The sequence below is a fragment of the Manis pentadactyla genome, chromosome 9 (genome assembly GCF_030020395.1).
Source record: "Manis pentadactyla isolate mManPen7 chromosome 9, mManPen7.hap1, whole genome shotgun sequence".
In the NCBI taxonomy this organism is placed as follows: Eukaryota; Metazoa; Chordata; class Mammalia; order Pholidota; family Manidae; genus Manis; species Manis pentadactyla.
Window position 1 is genome coordinate 93328894 of NC_080027.1, and position 21063 is coordinate 93349956.

At 39.8% G+C, this 21063-nt stretch overlaps 1 protein-coding gene across 9 annotated transcripts in view; it reads left to right on the forward strand.

The window, feature by feature from the left end:
* NVL (nuclear VCP like) overlaps positions 1-21063 on the forward strand; it is a 105117-nt gene that overhangs the window by 52404 nt on the left and 31650 nt on the right. For all 9 annotated transcript variants that reach the window (XR_005025221.2, XR_008999313.1, XR_005024695.2 and 6 more), the window contains 2 exons: positions 2926-3045; positions 6033-6132. Coding sequence is in view for 6 of the 9 variants with exons in the window: in XM_036880859.2 (XP_036736754.1) it covers positions 2926-3045; positions 6033-6132 (220 nt within the window). In the remaining 3 variants the exon portion in view is untranslated. The remainder of the gene's footprint in view (positions 1-2925; positions 3046-6032; positions 6133-21063) is intronic.

A 21063-nucleotide genomic window follows, 5' to 3' on the forward strand; every position in this document is an offset into this window, starting at 1 on the left:
TGTATTCTTGAAAGTGTTCCGTGTGCATTTGAGAAGAACGTGTATCCTGTTGCTTTTGGATGGTGTGTTCTGTAGATGTATGTTAGGTCCATCTGTTCCAATGTGTTGTTCAGTGTCACTGTCTCTTTATTTATTTTCTGTCTGGTTAATCTGTCCTTTGGAGTGAGTGGTGTGTTGAAGTCTCCTAAAATGAATGCATTGCATTCTATTTCCCCCTTTAATTCTGTTAGTATTTGTTTCACATATGTAGGTGATCCTGTGTTGGGTGCATAGATATTTATAATATTTATGTCCTCTTCTTGGACTGATCCCTTTATCATTATGTAATGTCCTTCTTTGTCTCTCTTGTTACTTTCTTTGTTTTGAAGTCTATTTTGTCTTATACAAGTACTGGAACTCCTGCTTTTTTCTCCCTATTAGTTGCATGAAATATCTTTTTCCAGCTCTTTACTTTCAGTCTGTGTATGTCTTTGGGTTTGAAGTGAGTCTCTTGTAGGCAGCATGTAGATCGGTCTTGTTTTTTTATCCATTCAGTGACTCTGTGTCTTTTGATTGGTGCATTCAGACCATTTACATTTAGGGTGATTATCGATAGGTATGTACTTACTGCCATTGCAGGCTTTAGATTCGTGGTTACCAACGGTTCAAAGGTAATTTCCCTTACTATCTAACAGTCTAATTTAACTCATTTCGTATGCTATTACAAACACAACCTAAAGATTTTTTCTTCCTCCTCCATTCTTTGTATGTTATGAATCACATTCTGTACTCTTTGTCTATCCCTTCAGTGACATCTGTTTAGCCTTAGGAAATCTTCCATCTATATGAGTCCCTCCAAAATGCACTGTGGAGGTGTTCTGTAGGAGGTAAATTCTCTCCGCTTTTGCTTATCTGAAAATTGTTTAATCCCTCCTTGAAATTTAAATGATAACCTTGCCGAGTATTCTTGGTTCAGAGCCCTTTTGCTTCATTGCGTTAAATATATCATGCCACTCCCTTCTGGCCTGTAAGGTTTCTGTTGAGAAATCTGATGATAGCCTGATGGGTTTTCCTTTGTATGTGATCTTTTTTCTCTCTCTGTCTGCTTTTAAGAGTCTGTCTTTATCCTTGATCTTTCCCATTTTAATTATTATATGTCTTCATGTTGTCTTCCTTGCGTCCCTTGTGTTGGGAGATCTGTGCATCTCCATGGCCTGAGAGACTGTCTCTTTCCCCAGATCGGGAAAGTTTTCAGCAATTACCTCCTCAGTGACACTTTCTATCCCTTTTCCTCTCTCTTCTTCTGGTATCCCTATTATGCGAATATTGTTCCATTAGGATTGGTCACACAGTTCTCTCAATATTCTTTCATTCTAAGAGATTCTTTTTTCTGTCTATCCCTCGCTTCTTTGTATTCCTCTTCTCTAATTTCTCTTCCACTTACCATCTCTTCTACTACATCTATTCTGCTTTTAAATTACTCCATTGTATATTTCATTTCGGATATGAAATTTCTTAATGACTGAATCTCCATCTTAAATTCATTCCTGAGTTCTTGAATATTTTTCTGTACCTCTATAAGCATGTTTATGATTTTTATTTTGAATTCTTTCAGAAAGATTGGTGAGTTGTCATTTTCATTTGGCCCTTTTTCTGGAACTTGTGCGATTTTGGTCTGAACCATGTTTTTTTGACATTTCGTATTTCTGTGTTATGCCCTCTAGTGCCCAGGAGCTGGAGCTCCTTTCTGGAGCTGTTCAGCTCCTAGAGTGAGGTTGGGGGTTTTGCAGGAGCAGAGCTGGTGCCTGAGGGGAGGAGAGGTCTGTTTCCTGATTCCTGTCTGCTGTGCCTGTCTCCTGTATCAGAGCCAGTTGGCAGAGCACACAGGTGTAAGCCTGTGTGCTTGGCATCTCTAGGTGTTGTAGGCGGGGCCTCCCTCCTACTGGCATGATGCCAGCGCAGTGACTGTCTGTTTATGAGCTGGTGCTGTCAGGCCAGGAGGAAGGTGCAGCAGGGTGCGAGTCACAGTGGGGGGCCTTGGAGCTGAGTAGGCAGCCAGGGGGATGGAGCGCCGGAGCACCTGAAGCTCCTCAAAGTTCCCAACCTGCTGGGCAGAGCATGCCCAGAGAACCTTGTCCCCCTGTCCCTTCTCCGGCAGAGCAAGCTCTGTGCAAACCCTGCCCCTTCAGCAGCCCTCTCCCTGCTAAGAAGCCTGTCAGACTGCCTCTCCCTTGTCCCAGAGCAGCCGGGTGTGGATCCCGTCCTCCACAAATGGCCAAAATCTGTCTCTCAAGCACTCCACCTGTCCCAGCTCCCCATCCTCCAGAGCTCCACACAGTGTAGGTTTCTGTTAGCAAAGCAGACCTCCAGGACTGGGTGTTCAGCAGTCCCAGCTTCCACCCCCTCCCCTCTCCGTTTCTCTTCCTCCTGCTGGTGAGCTCAGGTCGGGGAAGGGCTCGGGTCCTGCTAGATTAAGGCTTTCGTATGTTACCCTGTTTTGTGAGGTCTGCTCTGTTCGTGAGGTCTGTATGCAGTCTGGTGCGGCCTCCTTTCCTCTTGCTGTTTTACGGTTAGTTGTATTAACTTTATTTTCACACTATCTGTGGTTTTTGGAGGAGTTCTCTGTCTCACCTCTCACTCCGCTGTCTTGAATCCTGAGATTTTTTTCAAATTGTGGGATTTTTTGACTTAGACAGTCCTTATATTCCATTTAGTCTTCACTTTCTAAATGAGAAAGTTTATAATCTCAAATAATAACTCATTCTAGTCTCAAACCTTATGCAGTTGGCTTTTCTAGGTCGAAAATGTTGAAATATCAGCAGTTGTTTATGGTGCAACCTAATACTTTTTGGATAAATGTTATTTAGAACTAGTTTTAATATAATTGGGCCCAAGCGGCAAAGTTGCCCTATCTCTACATTTTATCTCCTTTCTGTGTATGCTCAGTATGTTGGTGAGAGTGAACGTGCTGTGCGGCAGGTTTTCCAGCGAGCCAAGAACTCAGCGCCATGTGTGATATTCTTTGATGAAGTAGATGCATTATGCCCTCGGAGATCAGACCGTGAGGTACGTATCCTAGGTTAGTGATTTCCAGATTTCTGTAAGTACTGTAAAGCTTTTGTAAGTTCTTACAAAATTATATGAAATTCAAATTATTTTCATAAAGTCATTACTTGACAGCATTGAGACTCTTTAAGAAACCTAGCAATTTGAAATCAGGGCCTAGGGATGATGGTTGTGCTTTTATTAGCCTCTATACCATCTTTTTTTTATTCTGTATATTATCTTGGTTGATACCTGATTCACACAAATGACTAAGTTGAGAATGGAAATGATATTAGTTGTGAATAGCCTGCCTTGTAATCTTAGGATTCTCTTCAGTTAAATGAGTTCTTGAGACGAGAGAAAATGTAATTTATGATATCACGCATCCAAAACAGGGCCAGGTAGTGAGTGAGCTTTAATACTAAACACATATGCTTGATCATATACTTTGACTCTTTTGCACAGTGTGCAAATTGGTCTAGTTTGAATACCACTTGCATTACTACACTGAGTCACTGGGTCTTAGGAATTCAGTACAGTGAGAGCCCAGAAATGGTTATCAGGAGACTTATCTACGATTTTGAAGCAAACCATAACATAAAGATTATATAACCTTTTGAAGCAGGTGACCAGGACTATTTAATAAATATATTTATTACAAAGGAAGTGATTTCGTTTCTTTTGTGATTTATTTTCAAGTAGTTATTCTGTGTGCAGTTAGGTTGTTGAACATTTACTGAATGCCTCATTTCACTTAAAATCTCCAGGGCGTTCAAATGTTGCAAAAACAAAACTTGACTAATGTAAGTGTGATTCACATCACAGCAATTTTGTTTCCTCATCCAGTAATCTCACTATCAATCCAAAAGTCCTTATTACTGTCTTGGCTCTGATAGTGATGTCAATGGCTGAAGCAGAGATCTTTCCCAGGTTCTTCTGCCAGCTGCCACATTAAGAAATCTAATGTGGAATCCAGAGCAAAACACTACACGAAGCCAGCTGGCCGGGGCATGTATGCACTGGATTTTACTCTTCATATCCCCTTCCCTTTTGCTATGAGGAAACCCTTCCTTTGTCAGCAACCCCTTTTTTTGGTTTAGAGCTCTGATCAGCTGGGAGGATAAATTTGGAGGGGTTCATTGAGGTGTATCCATCAGCTGTTGCCTAAAGAGAAGTCTGCAGTCACATGAAGTACATTTCTAGAAATGTACTCTTCAGATATCTATTACCACATGTTTCTGTATTCTGATATATGTCTTGCTTTTTATCATTTTCACCTGAGTGGGATTCTAAAAATACTTTAAAATTGAGTTTTTTTTTAATATATGTTATACATCCTTACATACTTGGTGAGTAATTCAAATAAATACAAGTATGAGGAGTGAAAGTTTTATTCCCACTCTCCTGTCACTGTCCTTGGAGGTTACTGTGCTAATAATTTAGTATTTAGTATTTGTCATCCTAGAACTTGTCCCATAAACTTGTAAAGATGTGATTTAGAATTTTCTTAATGTAAATTTGATCTTTCTCACTTGATGATATCCCATGTACTTTATCACTTTGTTTTTTTAACCATTGGATAAATATTGCATAGTCTGGAAGCAGAAGAATTTATTTAATAATTTCCTTGTTTTGGACATTTACGTTGTTCCCACTTGTTTCTTTTACCAACAAATGTAGTAAATGTTCTTATCCCATGTTTTGTGCACATGTGAGAGAGCATGTGAGAGTTTTAAAAGTGGAATTTAGGGTAGCAGATGTATACATACTGTATTTTGAAAGCTAATACTCAGTCATCCTTCACAAAACTACCAGTTACATACATTCACTAACAGTGTGTAAATCATCTCCTGTACTTTTGTCATCAGTGGATAATATCCATCTTTTAATTTTTGTCAATTTTTTTGGCAAAACATTATGTTAAATGTTACTATTCCTATCCCTTGTTATCAGCAAAGTTGATCATCTTCACTGAATTTGTATTTCATCTTCTATAAATTGCTTGATCATATACTTGGACTCTTTTGCTATTGAAATTTTTTTAAATTAATTAATGGGAACTTTTATGTGTGATGGAAATTAGGTCATTGTCCAATTGTGCGTTTTACTATTTTCTACAGTCTTATCACTTTAATTTTTAAAATTATATATATTATAATTTTAATATAGTAAAATCTGTCAACCCTTTCCTGTATTGATTCTGAGGTTTTTATCTTGCTTAGGTAAGACAGTTTTTTTTTTAACTCAGTACTTTTTTTTTTTTTTTTTTTTTTTTAGTCTGGATTATATTTTGGTGAATCTCCTATTAGTATTATGTCTCCAGTAGTGATAATTAGGTGCATCAAATCTTTTTTTCTGGAGAAATCAGTGGGTTAAACTCACTGCCACTTTTGTACATAAAATTCATGTTGAGAAAAGGCAATAAGTGACAGAAATACAGCTTCTCTCTTCTCATTTCCTTCATTGTGCATTTAAATTTTTTCTGTAAGTGATTTATCCTGTCTTCACTAACTCCCTGAGCCTTTCTCTTAAAATGCTGCCCTGAAGTAGCTCCACATCATACTATGAGCTTCAAGGAAGAGAAAAAGCCTCAGTGTCCCAGCCAAAAGGTCTAGGATATCAGATACCTGGGGATCTGACCAGACATTCGAAAGCTGGGTCTGGATTTGCTCAAAGGAAAACTCACCGTGTTATTCAGTCCTTGGAGAAAGTGATGCAGAAGACTTTGGGATGAATGAAGCCTGAGATGGATCTGTCTCTGCACTTGTCTGCTGGGAGACCTGGGATAGATAACCTGTCAGCATCAGTTTCCTTATCTAAACTTAAAATTGCTGATGGTAGCACACTTTGCACAGCGCCTGGACATGGTTAACTCCTCAGAACACAATCATTGTTATCTATTGACAAAAGCTGTCATTCAGGTTATCAAATGTATTACTTTATATAGGAAAAAAATGGGTGATGTATTTTCACTGGAAGCTGATGGAGCTGTGAATCTCTCTTCTTAGACAGGGGCCAGTGTCCGGGTGGTGAATCAGCTACTTACTGAGATGGACGGTCTGGAAACACGCCAGCTGGTTTTCATTATGGCAGCCACCAACAGGCCAGGTGAGAAGGTGGATGTAAGACAGATGGGTCTAAAATGCTTCAGCTTTCAAAACAATGTAATTTAATACATCCTTGCAAAGGGAGATGGCAGTTGGGAAATCTTGTTGAAGTAAAACCTTAGGAAGCTTTTTATGTAAGCTACAGTAAAAAACATAGTCTTACTGCTTGGATCCCATGAGATTTTTTTCCTGTGTTGGTGCTCAGAAAGTTCTCTTTGGCAGTTCTCACTTGGAACATACAGTTTGTCCACAAAGTGTTATCAGAATTTATGTCCTATGGTTTCTTTCAAGTTTATAGGAAACAAGATCCAGACTCTTTTCACTGTTTCTGAAGGTTGGCGATAGGTTTTTAAGGTTTTATACTGGAACCATGTCCCTATACCTGCAATTAACTATTACTTAATATTTACAAGCAAAGCACTCTGAGGGATTTAGAAAGGCTCCAGGCTGTGGACGTGCTGGCTGTGGCTTTCACTGCCTCCTGACATGCTGTCCACACCAGTGCCTCTGGCCAGCTGCTCCTGCACCACTGTTTGTGTTCCCCACTCTGCTGGCAGAGGCAGGGGACTGCTGTGGCTCCAGGGGATTATCATCATGTGGATGTGATTTTTTATTTCTTGTAAGTTGCTGTGGAAACTAAAACCTTCCTGAGTTATATACCATTTCATTCTAAAATGAAAAAGTTGTTATGGTTTATACTTTAAGTTGTATACTAACAAGATACTGTGATACTGTGTTTGACATCAAGAGAGAACTGGGTTTGAGTCCTGGCTGTAGCATATCCTGTTTTAGTAACTGTTCTCTTTCATCCCCAGCTGATCTAACACCACTTGGGTAGACTGTATTTCAGTTCTGGTGCTAACCACCTAGAATTCATGTCAGATCCTGCAAGTTAAAGGGTCAGTCCTTTACAAGATGCCACTCCAAGTCCACACTTCACATACCAGCCATAATGGTCTCCAGGACACCCATGCTTCTCACCAGCCTGCTACAAATTTGGGGATTCCCATGTACCCCTCGGGTTCAATAATTCACCAGAACAGCTGATGGCATGCAGGACTCGCCTGAACTTAACAGTTGCAGTTTATCATAAAGAGTACACCTAGGACTCAGTCTGGGAGGGATTGCAGTTTCCATTAACTCTCCCCATGGAGTCAGTCATCCTACTGGCACCTCAATGTCTTCATCAGCCAGGAAGCTTCTGTGACCTTTGATGTCCAGAGCTTTTATTGAGGTTTCATTATGTAGCCATGATTGATTGAATCATTGTGCATGTGATTGAGCTCAGTCTCCAGCCCCCTCCTCCCCCACCCAGAGCTCCAAGTTCCAACCATCTAATCATGTGATGGGTCTTCTAGTAAATGGACCCATCCTGTAGTTATCCTGGGGATAAGTTGGAGTCATTTCATTAGCTTAGCAGAGACACTTCTGTCATTCAGGGAATTCCAAGAATTTGTGAAGCTCTGCCAGGAACCAAGGGCAAAGAGCAAATGTATTCCTTACTGTACCATATGAACTTGGCCATGAATTTCTTACTCTTACTAACCATTATAAAGTAGGGGTAACAATACCTCCTTGGCAGCATTGTCACAAAGGTGAAGTGAGTTGTTAATGCATCTGCCATACCTAGTATGTAGCAAGGAGCTGTATAGTAATTACTGTCATTGTCATTAGCAGTTAGGGTATTAGCAGTAGGAGCAGCCATTAGGTCATAAAATCACAGTCATCCTAGAAGAGACCTTGCAAGTTTTGAATTTGGACAGAGTCCCATCCTACCTTTCATAATATTGGTTTGCAAGCTCCTTGGCAGCTTCCTGGGTATAATCTGAAACTGTCCCCTGTACTCAGAGGGCAGAGAGAGACCAAAGACAGGTAGCCAGTCCAAATGGGTGGGTAGCAGGCATAATAAGCAAGGGGTCTTACATAGGATGCTTGTCTTAGCAGCCACATAACCAGTGGATCTCTGTGCCCATCCACCAAATTTTAAAAATTCATACAGAGGCCTTGCCTGTGTGCAGTCACATATTCAGTTCGGATGGTGTCATCACTGAATTCTGCTCGGGAGAGGTATAAGCACCTAGAGGCCGAAGGGACTGTGAGACCAAAGAAAGACTGGTAGGTCCAGCTGGATTCCATATAGGTCTCTTGAGGGGATGTTACCCACAGAAGCTTGTCCTTTTCATCCAAAGGATGCAAAGATCACCCCGTTTAGGGGATTAATTTATGGAGACCAGGAAAAAGGGTCTATGTGCAGGATGACCACATGTGTGTGCCGTGGGGCAGGGGTGACATCTGTGTATCATCAGTAGAATTAGCATGAGGAGCCCTGTCCCAGAACACTGGTAGTGGCTCCAAACTGGATACCGTCTAAGGAATAGGAAGGAAAGGGGGGTGTAGAGGATCCATCGGTCAACATAGCAGATTTGACAAGATGGCTGTACTCTTGCTGGCCAGTGCTATCACAAGGCCATTTCCTCAGGGCAACCAGTGGGAGCAGGGAGGCCTGCAGAACCACAGTTGGGGGAAAAGGGGGCAGGGGGGTGGGGAGAGGCCTGCAGTTGCTGGGTCCAGCTCGCTCTTCTCTGGATGACCTCCGCCACACCTAAGCAGATACAGATCTTGTAGCAGATTTCAAGAGGGCAGTACCCTAGCCTGACTTTAACTGCACTCACCATTTTTCATGTTTATTTATTGTAAATACTCTTTATCTCTGTGGATCAGAAAATAATAGGCTCTTCAGTATCACTAGGTTTTACCTAAGTCCTCTCCTTCAAAACTTCCAGGTATATTACTTTTCCTTATAGTTTTATCCCCCTGATCTCTTCATTCATCTTTGAATTCTCTACAATTCTCCGGATTCTCGTAGGTGGTAAAACTCAGAAGTGAATATCCTATCTGTGTTGAATGTAGCCAGTGATAGGAGAGACAAGTGAATTGTCACATGGTTCCTGTGTTTGTCCTTCCTGGTGTCTCACTCTCCAACTACACCTCACCCATTCTGTGTTCCCCCTGACAAGCCCCTCTGTACTTGTGGCCTATGTGAACTCAGCAGCAGAAACTGTAAATCTTTCCCCTGTGCTTCTGCTTGTGTGGCAGGTCTGTCTGCCTGAGACCTTCTGCTTTGATCGCTTATAACTTGTTTCTGCTCAGCCTTAAGAAATCCTTTCTTGCCTGATACTCTGGTTAGCTGCTGCTGTATGACAAATCACTGCAGTACTTCTTTCCTGAAAACTGCCATTTTTGCTTTGCTTGCAGTTTTGCTCATCAGGGATTCTGAAAGGGCTTGTCTGGGTGATTAATCTTGGAACCTCTTGTCATCAGCTGGAGGGGCTGGGCCAGGGGATCCACTTCTAAGGTGGCCTCCTCACTCACATGTCTGGTACCTTGGTACTCCTTGGCATCTCTCCCACCACCACCACCACCCCTAATAAGTGGCACTTTGCAAGGCCCCTCCATGTGGCATAGCTTCTGTGAGCACTGCTCCCTGAGGACTTGGTGTGTTTTACGTGACAGTTGGATTCCAAGAGGTGAAGATGGAAGTGGCCATTCCCCTTACAGGCAGGGCCCAGAATAGGGAGACCACTGGCTGGGGCATGACAGGAAGGGAGAGTTTCAAAAGGGAGGAAAAAGGAATGGAAGGAAACTTTGTGGCTTTGATTCTTTGTACATGTGTTTTTCTTCTATCATGTTCTCTGTTTTATGGTGCAAGTTGTACATCCACCTTATGGCTTATGGCCTTGTGGATCAGTCACATCAATAGAATTTTTTTTTCTTCAGTCTCTCATAAGCTTTACTCCTGCATTCATCAAAAATTCATTGTGTTTTTACTATATGCCTGGTTCTGCTAGGCTTTGGGAATTCAAAAATTAACTCAGAAAAGTTCTTTGCCTGTATATATTCCGGTTTGGGACTGGGAGTAAGTAATAGATAATCAGATAAATAAAATAACACAGGATAAGAGGATAGAGAGTGGCTAGTGGTTGGGGAGAGGAATGCTGAATTAGATATCATTGTCCAGGAAGGCTCCTTCACAAGAACTGTAATGTGAGCACAAACCAAATGGTGTGAAGGGTTGAGCCATGCGGAAACCTGGAAGAAGAGCATTCCAGGTATAGAGCAAACAGTAAGTGTAAAGGGTCTTAAGTGAGTACCACTTTGGCATGTTGGACAGTCAGTGTGCTGGTGTGCTAGCGTGAAGCAGACTGGGGGCAGTGACGCAGAAGTGTGAGGGGTTTTTAGGTCACGTAAGGGTTGTGGATTTTACTCTGCTGTGATGGGAAGCACTAGAGAGTTCTGAGTGGAGGAGTGATGTGATCTGATTTTATTTCTTTTCTGTGTATGTGTATTTTTTATGTGACTTTGTTTTCTTGCTTTGTATTTTGAAACAATTATAAATTCACAGGAATAGTGAATTTAAAAAATAGTGAACAGAGGTTCCATGTATAGGTAAACCTCAGAGAAACTCTGGTTTTCTTCCAGATCACCAAGGTTAAGCAAGTCAAATGAATTTTTTCATTTCCCAGGGTATATCAAAGTTGTGTTTACACTATACTGTAGTATATTAGGTATGCAATAAATAGCAGTATGTGTAAAAAAAATACATACCTTAATTTAAAAATATTTTATTGCAAAAAATGCAAACCATCATAGCCAAAGCAATTCTAAGAAGGAAGAATAAAGCAGGGGGCATCTCACTTCCCAACTTCAAGCTCTACTACAAAGCCACAGTAATCAAGACAATTTGGTACTGGCACAAGAACAGACCCACAGACCAATGGAACAGAATAAACAGTCCAGGTATTAACCCAAACATATATGGTCAATTAATATATGATAAAGGAGCCGTGGACATACAATGGTAAAATGACAGCCTCTTCAACGGCTGGTGTTGGTAAAACTGGACAGCTACATGTAAGAGAATGAAACTGGGTCATTGTCTAACCCCATCCACAAAAGTACATTCGAAATGAATCAAAGACCTGAATGTAAGTCATGAAACCATAAAACTCTTGGAGGAAAAGGTAGGCAAAAATCTCTTCGACATAAACATGAGTGACTACTTCATGAACACATCTCCCCAGGCAAGGGAAATAAAAGCAAAAGTGAGCAAGTGGGACTATATCAAGCTGAGAAGCTTCTGTACAGCAAAGGACACCACCAATAGAACAAAAAGGCATCCTACAGTATGGAAGAATATATTCATAAATGACAGATCCGATAAAGGGTTGACATCCAAAATATATTAACACCTCATGCACCTCAACAAAAAAAAGCATATAATCCAATTAAAAAATGGGCAGAGGAGCTGAACAGACAGCTCTCCAAAGAAGAAAATCAGATGGCCAACAGACACATGAAAAGATGCTCCACATTGCTAGTCATACGAGAAATGCAAATTAAAACCGCAATGAGTTATCGACACCAGTAAGGATCGCCACCATCCAAAAGACAAACAGCAACAAATGTTGGCAAGGTTGTGGAGAAAGGGGAACCTTCTTACACTGCTGGTGGGAATGTAAACTAATTCAACCATTGTGGAAAGCAATATGGAGGTTCATCAAAAAGCTCAAAATAGAAATACCATTTGACCCAGGAATTCCACTTTTAGAAATTTACCCTAAGAATGCAGCAGCCCAGTTTGAAAAAGACAGATGCACCCCTATATTTATCACAGCACTATTTACAATAGCCAAGAAATGGAAACAACCTAAGTGTCCATCAGTAGATGAATGGATAAAGAAGAGGTGGTACATACACACAATGGAATATTATTCAGCCATAAGAAGAAAACAAATCCTACCATTTGCAACAACATGGATGGAGCTAGAGGGTATTATGCTCAGTGAGATAAGCCAGGCGGAGAAGGACAAGTACCAAATGATTTCACTCATATATGGAGTATAACAACGAAGCAAAAACTGAGGGAACAAAACAGCAGAATCACAGAACCAAGAATGGACTAACAGTTACCAAAGGGGAAGGGAGGGATAACTGGGGGGGATGGGTAAGAAAGGGGGCATTACAATCAGCATGTATAATGTGGGGGGGTGGCGTGGGGAGGGCTGTGCAACACAGAGAAGACAAGTAGTGATTCTACAGCATCTTACTACAGTGATGGACAGTGACTGTAATGGGGTTTGTGGGGGGGGCTTGATGATGGGGGGAGTCTGGTAAACATGATGTTCCTCGTGTAATTGTAGATTAATGTCACCCAAAAAAGAAAAACGAATTGAAAAAAAAAAACAATGCTAACCATCAGCTGAGTTTCAGCTAGTCATAATCACTGATCACAGAGCACACAAGGTGTGCCTTTACCCATTTTATCTTGGTTGTTATATATATATTTGTTTGTTTGTTTGGTATCACTAATGTACATTTACATGAGCAACATTATGGTTACTAGACTCCCCCCCATTATAAAGTCCCCACCACATACCCCATTACAGTCACTGTCCATCAACATAGGAAGGTGCTATAGAATCACTACTTGTCTTCTCTGTGTTCTACTGCTTTCCCTGTGCCCAGCTTTCTCTGCCTGGCTTATTTCATTGAACATCCATGTTCAGCTCCTGCATTCATCAAATATTCGTTTTTACAAATGGTAGAATTTGTTTTGTTTTCTTCTTACGGCTTGATAATACTCCATTGTGTATATATACCACATCTTCTTTATCCATTCATCTAGTGACGGACACTTAGGTTGCTTCCATTTCTTGGCTATTGTAAATAGTGCTGCGATAAACATAGGGGTGCATCTGTCTTGTTCAAATTGGGCTGCTGCATTCTTAGGGTAAATTCCTAGAAGTGGAATTCCTGGGTCAAATGGTATTTCTGTTTTGAGGAACCCCCATACTGCTTTCCACAATGGTTGAACTAATTTACATTTCCACCAGCAGTGTAGGAGGGTTCCCCTTTCTCCACATCCTCGCCAACATTTGTTGTTTTTTGTCTTTTGGATGTTGGCCATCCTAACTGGTGTGAGGTGATATCTCATTGTGGTTTTAATTTGCATTTCTCTGTTGATTAGCTATGTGGAGCATCTTTTCATGTGTCTGTTGGTCATCTGAATTTCTTCTTTCAAGAACTGTTTCTTCATATCCTCTGCCCATTTGTTAATCGGATTATTTGCTTTTTTGGTGTCGAGGTGTGTAAGTTCTTTATGTATTTTGGATGTTAACCCCTTGTCGGATAAGTCATTTACAAATATATTCTCCCATACTGTAGGATGCCTTTTGTTTTGATGTCCTTTGCCGTACAAAAACTTTTTAGTTTGATGTAGTCCCGTGAGTTCATTTTTGCTTTTGTTTCCCTTTCTCGAGGAGATGGGTTTAGGAAGAAGTTGCTCATGCTTCTATTCAGGAGATGTTTGCCTATGTTGTCTTCTAAGAGTTTTATGGTTTCATGACTTACATTCAAGTCTGTAATCCATTTCAATTTTATTTTTGTTTATGGGGTTAAACAGTAATCCAGTTTCATTCTCTTGCATGTAGCTGTCCAGTTATGCCAACACCAGCTGTTGACAAGGCTGTCATATCCCCATTGTATGTCCATGGCTCCTTTATCATATATTAATTGACCATATGTGGTTGGGTTTATAGCAGGGCTCTCTAGTCTGTTCCATTGGTCTATGGGTCTGTTCTTGTGCCAGTACCAAATTGTCTTGATTACTGTGGCTTTGTACTAGAGCTTGAAGTTGGGGAGCAAATCCCTCCAGCTTTATTCTTCCTTCTCAGGATTACTTTGGTTATTCAAGGCCTTTGTGGTTCCATATGAATTTTAGGATGATTTTCTCAAGTTCGTTGAAGAATGCTGTTGGGATTTTGATAGGAATTGCATTGAATCTGTAGATTGCTTTAGGCAGGATGGCCATTTTGACAACATTAATTCTTCCTGTCCATGACCATGGGATGTGTTTCCATTTATTGGTATCTTCTTTAATTTCTCTCATAAGTGTCTTGTTGTTTTCAGAGTATAAGTCTTTCACTTCCTTGGTTAGGTTTATTCCTAGGTATTTTATTCTTTTTGATGCAATTGTGAATGGAATTGTTTTCCTGATTTCTCTCTCTGCTAGTTCATTGTTAGTGTATAGGAATGCCACAGATTTCTGTGTATTAATTTTGTATCCTGCAACTTTGCTGAATTCAGATATTAGATCTAATAGTTTTGGAGTGGGTTCTTTAGGGATTTTTATGTACAATATCATGTCATCTGCAAGCAGGGACAGTTTAACTTCTTCCTTGCCAATCTGGATGCTTTTTATTTCTTTGTTTTGTCTAATTGCCTTGGCTAGGACCTCCAGTACTATGTTGAATAACAGTGGGGAAAGTGGGCATCCCTGTCTAGTTCCCGATCTCAGAGGAAAAGCTTTCAGCCTCTCCCTGTTCAGTATGATGTTAGCTGTGGGTTTGTCATATATGGCCTTTATTATGTTGAGGTACTTGCCCTCTATACCCATTTTGTTGAGAGTTTTAATCATGAATGGATGTTGAATTTTGTTGAGTGTTTTTTCAGCATCTATGGAGATGATCATGTAGTTTTTGTCCTTTTTGTTGATGTGATGAATGATGTTGATAAATTTTCGAATATTCTACCATCCTTGCATCCCTGGCTTAAATCCAACTTGATCATGATGGATGATATTTTTGATGTATTTTTGAATTCAGTTTGCTGATATTTTGTTGAGTATTTTTGGATCTATGTTCATCAGGGATATTGGTCTGTAATTTTCTTTTTTTGAGGTGTCTCTGCCTGTTTTTGGTATTAGAGTGATGCTGTCCTCATACAATGAGTTTGGAAGTATTCCCTCCTCTTCTATTTTTTGGAAAACTTTAAGGAGAATGGATATTAGGTCTTCACTAAATGTTTGATAAAATTCATCAGTGAAACCATCTGATCCAGGCATTTTGTTCTTAGGTAGGTTTTTGATTACCAGTTCAATTTCGTTGCTGGTAATTGGTCTGTTCAGATTTTCTGTTTCTTCCTTTGTCAGCCTTGGAAGGGTGTATTTTTCTGGAAAGTTGTCCATTTCTTCTAGGTTATCCAGTTTGTTAGCGTATAATTTTTCATAGTATTCTCTAATAATTCTTTGTATTTTTGTGATGTCTGTCGTGATTTTTCCTTTCTCATTTCTGATTCTGTTTATGTGTGTAGACTCTTTTTTTCTTATTAATGCTGGCTAGGGGGTTATGTATTTTGTTTATTTTCTCAAAGAACCAGGTCTTGCTTTCATTGATTCTTTCTATTTTTTATTCTTCTCAATTTTATTTATTTATTTCTGCTTAATCTTTATTATGTCCCACCTTCTATTGACTTTAGGCCTCATTTGTTGTTCTTTCTCTAGTTTCATTAATTGTGAGTTTAGACTGCTTATATGGGATTGTTCTTCTTACTTGAGGTAGGCCTGTTTTGCAGTATACTTTCCTCTTAGCACAGCCTTGGCTGCGTCGGACAGGTTTTGCTGTGTAGAATTATTGTTGTCATTTGTCTCCATATATTGCTTGATCTCTGTTTTTATTTGGTCATTGATCCATTGGTTATTTAGGAGCATGTTGTAAAGCCTGCATGTGTTTGTGGGATTTTTCTTTTTCTTTGTGTAATTTATTTCTAGTTACATAGCTTTGTGGTCTGAGAAACCGGTTGGTAGAATTTCAATCTTTTTTAATTTACTGAGGCTCTTTTGTTGGCCTAGTATATGATCTATTCTTGAAACTGTTCCATGTGCACTTGAGAAGAATGTGTATTCTGTTGCTTTTGGGTGTAGAGGTCTGTAGATGTCTGTTAGGTCCATCAGTTCTATTGTGTTGTTCAGTGCCTCTGTCTCCTTACTTATCTTCTGTCTGGTTTATCTGTCCTTCAGAGTGCGTGTAGTGTTGAAGTCTCCTAAAATGAATGCATTGCATTCTATTTCCCCTTTTAATTCTGTTAGTATTTGTTTCCCATATCTGGGTGCTCCTGTGTTGGGAGCATAGGTATTTATAATGGTTATGTTTTCTTGTTGGATTGACCTCTTTATCATTATGTAATGTCCTTCTTTGTCTCTTGTTAATTTTCTGTGTCTTGAAGTCTATTTTGTCTGATACAAGTATTGCAATTCCTGCTTTTTTCTCTCTGTTCGCTGCATAAAATATCATTTTCCACCCTTCACTTTTAGTCTGAGTATATCTTTGGGTTTAAAGTGAGTCTCTTGCAGGCAGCCTATAAATGGGTCTTTCTTTTTTATCCGTTCAGTCACTGTGTGTCTTTTGATTGGTGCATTCAGTCCATTTACATTCAGGGTGATTATTGATAGGTATGTACTTATTGCCATTGCAGGCTTTGGATTCGTGGTTACCAAATGTTCAAGGTTAATTTCCTTACTATCTAAGAGTCTAACTTAACTCAGTATGCTGTTACAAACACAATCTAAAGGGTCTTTTCTTTTTCTCCTCCTTTTTCTTCTTCTTCCCCTCTTTATATATTAGGTATCATATTTTGTACTCTTTGTCTATCCCTTGATTGACTTTGGGGTAGTTAAGTAACGTTTGCATTTGCTTAGTAATTAGCTGTTCTACTTTCTTTACTGTGCTTTTATTTCCTCTGGTGAGAGCTGTTAAACCTTAGGAACACTTCCATTTATTGCAGTCCCTCCAAAATAGTCTGTAGAGATGGTTTGTGGGAGGTAAATTCTCTCAGCTTTTGCTTATCTGGAAATTGTTTAATCCCTCCTTCAAATTTAAATGATAATCTTGTGGGATAAAGTAATCTTGGTTCCAGGCCCTTCTGCTTCATTGCATTAAATACATCATGCCTCTTGCTTCTGGCCTGTAAGGTTTCTGCTGAGAAGTGTGATGTTAGCTTGATGGGCTTTCCTTTGTATGTGATCTTATTTCTTTCTCTGGCTGCTTTTGATAGTCTTTCCTTATCCTTGATGTTTGCCAATTTTATTACTATATGTCTTGGTGTTTTCTTCCTTGGGTCCCTTGTGTTGGGAGTTCTGTCGATCTCCATGGCCTGAGAGACTATGTCCTTCCCCAGATTGGGGAAGTTTTCAGCAAGTACCTCCTCAAAGACAGTTTCTATCCCTTTCTCTTTCTCTTCTTCTGATATTCCTATAATGCGAATATTGTTCCATTTGGATTGATCACACAGTTGTCTCAATATTCTTTGATTCTTAGAGATCCTCTTTTCTCTCTCTGCCTCAGCTTCTTTGTATTCCTCTTCTCTAGTTTCTATTTCATTTATCGTCTCCTCCACTGTATCCAACCTGTTTTTAATACCCTCCATCGTGCTCTCCAGCGACTGGATCTCCAACCTGAATTCATTCTTGAGTTCTTGGATATCTTTCCGTATCTCCATTAGCATGTTGATGATTTTTATTTTGAACTCTCTTTCAGAAAGAGTCATAACGTCCATGTCATTTAAATAGTTCTCCGGAGCTATATTGATTTTACTCTGGACCAGGTTCCTTTGGCGTTTCATATTTGTATATGGCGCCCTCTAGTGTCCAGAAGCTCTACTCTGGAGCCGCTCAGGCCCTGAAGCAATGTCAGGGGTCGCAGGGGAGCGTGTTGTTGCCTGGGGGGAGAAAAGAGCTTTTTCCGCCTTTCTGGCTGCTGTGCCTATGTCCACTGCCTGAACCAGTGGGCCGAGCACCCAGGTATAAGCTTTTGTCCCAGAGCAGCCGGATATGGATTCCCTGCTTTCCACAATCAGCTGGAATCTGTCTGTCCAGGAATTCTGCCTATATTAACTTTCCAACCCGGTAGTCATGCGAGTATCATGAAAGCACCGTGAAATGTAGGTTTGTGCTCCCAGCGCAGATCTCCAGAGCTAGGTATTCAGCATTCCCAGGCCTTCCACTCCCTCTCTGCTCTGTTTCTCTTCCTCCCACCAGTGAGCTGGGGTGGAGGAAGGGATTGGGTCCCACCTGGCCACAGCTGTGGTACATTACCCTGTCCGTGAGGTCTGCTCTTTTCTCCAGGTGTATGCAGTCTGGCGCCGTCCTCTTTCCCATTGCTCTCTCAGGATTAGTTTCTCCAACTATATTTTCTAATTGTATTCAGTTTTAGGAGGCACCCTCTGTTTCTCCTCTCCCGCTGCCATCTTTAATCCTTCAGTGTCACGGTTTTTCAATGTTGTAAATAAAGCAGCTGTGAACATTGTGTATTACTAGTTTTTGTGTGGACATAAGGCTTCATTTCCTTGGGATAATCTCAGGAGCCCAGTTGGTGGGTCATATGGTAAGAGTATGCTCAGTTTTTAAGAGGATGTCTAACTCTTTTCCAGAGTGGCCATACCATTGGCCTTTTCTATCAGTAATAGAAAAGTTTCTTTTCTCCTTACCAGCATTTTGTAAGCTCACTGTTTTTTATTTAGCCATTCTAAGGAATGTATACTGCTATCTCACTATGGTGGTAATTTGTATTTCTCTAATGGCTGATGAACCATTAGAACTTCCATTCCTGAGTTTATTAGCCACCCTTATATCTACTTATCTGAAGTATCCTTTGCCAATTTTCTAAAATTGGGCTTTGTTTTTTTTTTAACTGTTGAGTTTTGAGAGTTCTTTATGTGAGTCCTTTGTCAGATACGGGAATTGCAGTCTTTTTTTCCCAGTCTAACTTGTCTTTTTATCCTCTTATAAAAGAAATCCAATGTATTAATATTTTCTTTTATATATTGTGCTTTGGGAGCATATCTAAGAACTGTTTTTCAAGCTTTATGTCCCAAAGATTTTCTTCTAAAAATTTTGTGGTTTTGCATTAAATCTGTGACCCGTTTTTAATTAACTTTTAAATGAGGTGTGAAGTTTAAATCAAGGCTTATTTTTTCCCTGTGAATAACTAATTGTTCTGTCATCATCTCTTGAAAAGACTGTCCTTTCACCACTGAATTTCTTTTACACCTTTATCAAAAATCAGTTGGTGTATACCAGCAATGAGCAAATGGAATTTGACATTAAAAACACAGCAATATTTACATTAGCATCAGAAAGAAAGACAGACTTAAGTATAAATCTAACAAAATGTGTGCAAGATCTACATGAGGAAAACTACAAAACTCTGACGAGAGAAATCAAAGAAGGTCTAAATAAATAGATATCCTTTTATGTGGATAGGAAAACAATACTGTCAAGATGTCAGCCTTGCCAACTTGACCTCCAGATTTTAAGCAATCCTAATCAGAATCTCAGCAAATTATTTTGTGATATTGATAAAAGTTAAAGTTTATGTGCAGAAGCCCAGAGTGGCCAACACAACATTGAAGAACAGAATTGAAAGGCCTGACAGTACCCAGCCTTAGGACTTAACTGTAAAGCTATAGTAGGCAAGTCAGTGTAGTATTGGTGAAAGAATAAGAGAAATAAGTCAATGGAACAAATGGACCAGATGTAGACCCACACAAATGTAGTCAGCTAATCTTTGATAAATGAGCAAAGGTAATTCAGTGGAAAAAGGATTGTCTTTTCAACGAATGGCACTGGAACAACTATATACTCACATGCCAAAAAATGGCTCTAGATGCAGACCTTAAACCTTTTAACAAAGATTAACCCAAAATGAATCATAGATCCATGTGTGTAGCACAAAACAGTAAAACTCTTAGAAGATAACAGAAAATCCAAGGTGACCTTGGGTTTGGTAGTTTAGATACAACATCGCAAGCTCAATCCATTAGAGAAAATTGATATGTTGAATTTTGTTACAGTTAATAATGTCTGCTCTATGAAAAACATGGTTAAGAGAAGGAAAAGACAGTCTGACAAAGGACTGTGCAATGCAATGAATGCCTCACAAATTTGTTTGTTGAAGTTATAACCCGACGTGATAGTATTAGGAGATGGCCCTTTGGTGATTAGGTCTGGAGCCCTGATGAGTGGATTTAGTGCCCTTCTAAGGGGTCCCCAGAGAGCTCTCTTGCCTTCTTGCATCATGTGAGGGTACAAGATTGTACAATCTGAACCCAGAAGAGGGCTCTCCCCAGAACCTGACCCCGCTGGCACCCTGATCTCAGACTTCCAGCCTCCAGAACTAAGAAACAAATGTCTGTTATTTCTATGCCACCCAATCTGTGGTGCTTGTTAAAGCAGCCAGAATTGAGTAAGACAGAGTGGTATCCAAAATATATTAAGAACTCTTAAAACCTCAACAATGAGAAAACAAATAAGGGATAAATACCTTCACAGAAACCGCACCAGAGAAGTACAGATGGCAAATGAGCACCTGAAAAGATGCTCTACATCCTGTGTCATCAGGGAAATGAAAATTAAAACAATGACATGCCACTTACACACCTATTAGAATGGCCAAAATCCAGAACACTGGCAAGACCAAATGTGTGTGAGGATGCAGAACAGCAGGAACTTTCATTCAGCGCTGGTGGGAATGCAGACTGGTGCAGCCACTCAGTGGATGGTTTGGTGGTTTCTTAAAGAACTTAACATTCTTGCCATATAGTGTCTAACTAGTGGTTTTGTCTATTACTCCTTGCAGTTGTATCAGATTTTTTTCATACATTTTGCAGCTCTGTTGTGCATACCCATTGAGAATTGTGTATTTGGGGGCTCAATCTTTTTCACATTATATTCTGCTTTTCTTTTTCTTCACAAACCTATTTTATCTATTAACGTAGCCATTTATGATTTCTTTTGGTTTGTGTGGTTTATCTTTTCCATCCACTGATATTCAGTCTACTGATGTCCTTATACGTCAGGTGAGTTTCTTGTTGACAGTATGTAATTGGATCATTTTCTGTTTTCTGTTTTGTCATCTTCATTTCTCTTTTTACTTTTTTCCCTGATTTCCTGTGGGTTGCTTGAACATTTTTAACAATTTTATTTTATCTATTGTTTTGAGTGTATCTTTTTCTATAAGTTTTTTTATGGATGTTGTAATTATTATGTGTACATACTTTATCACAGTTTACTGATGTCAGTGTTTGATAGATTGAGGTG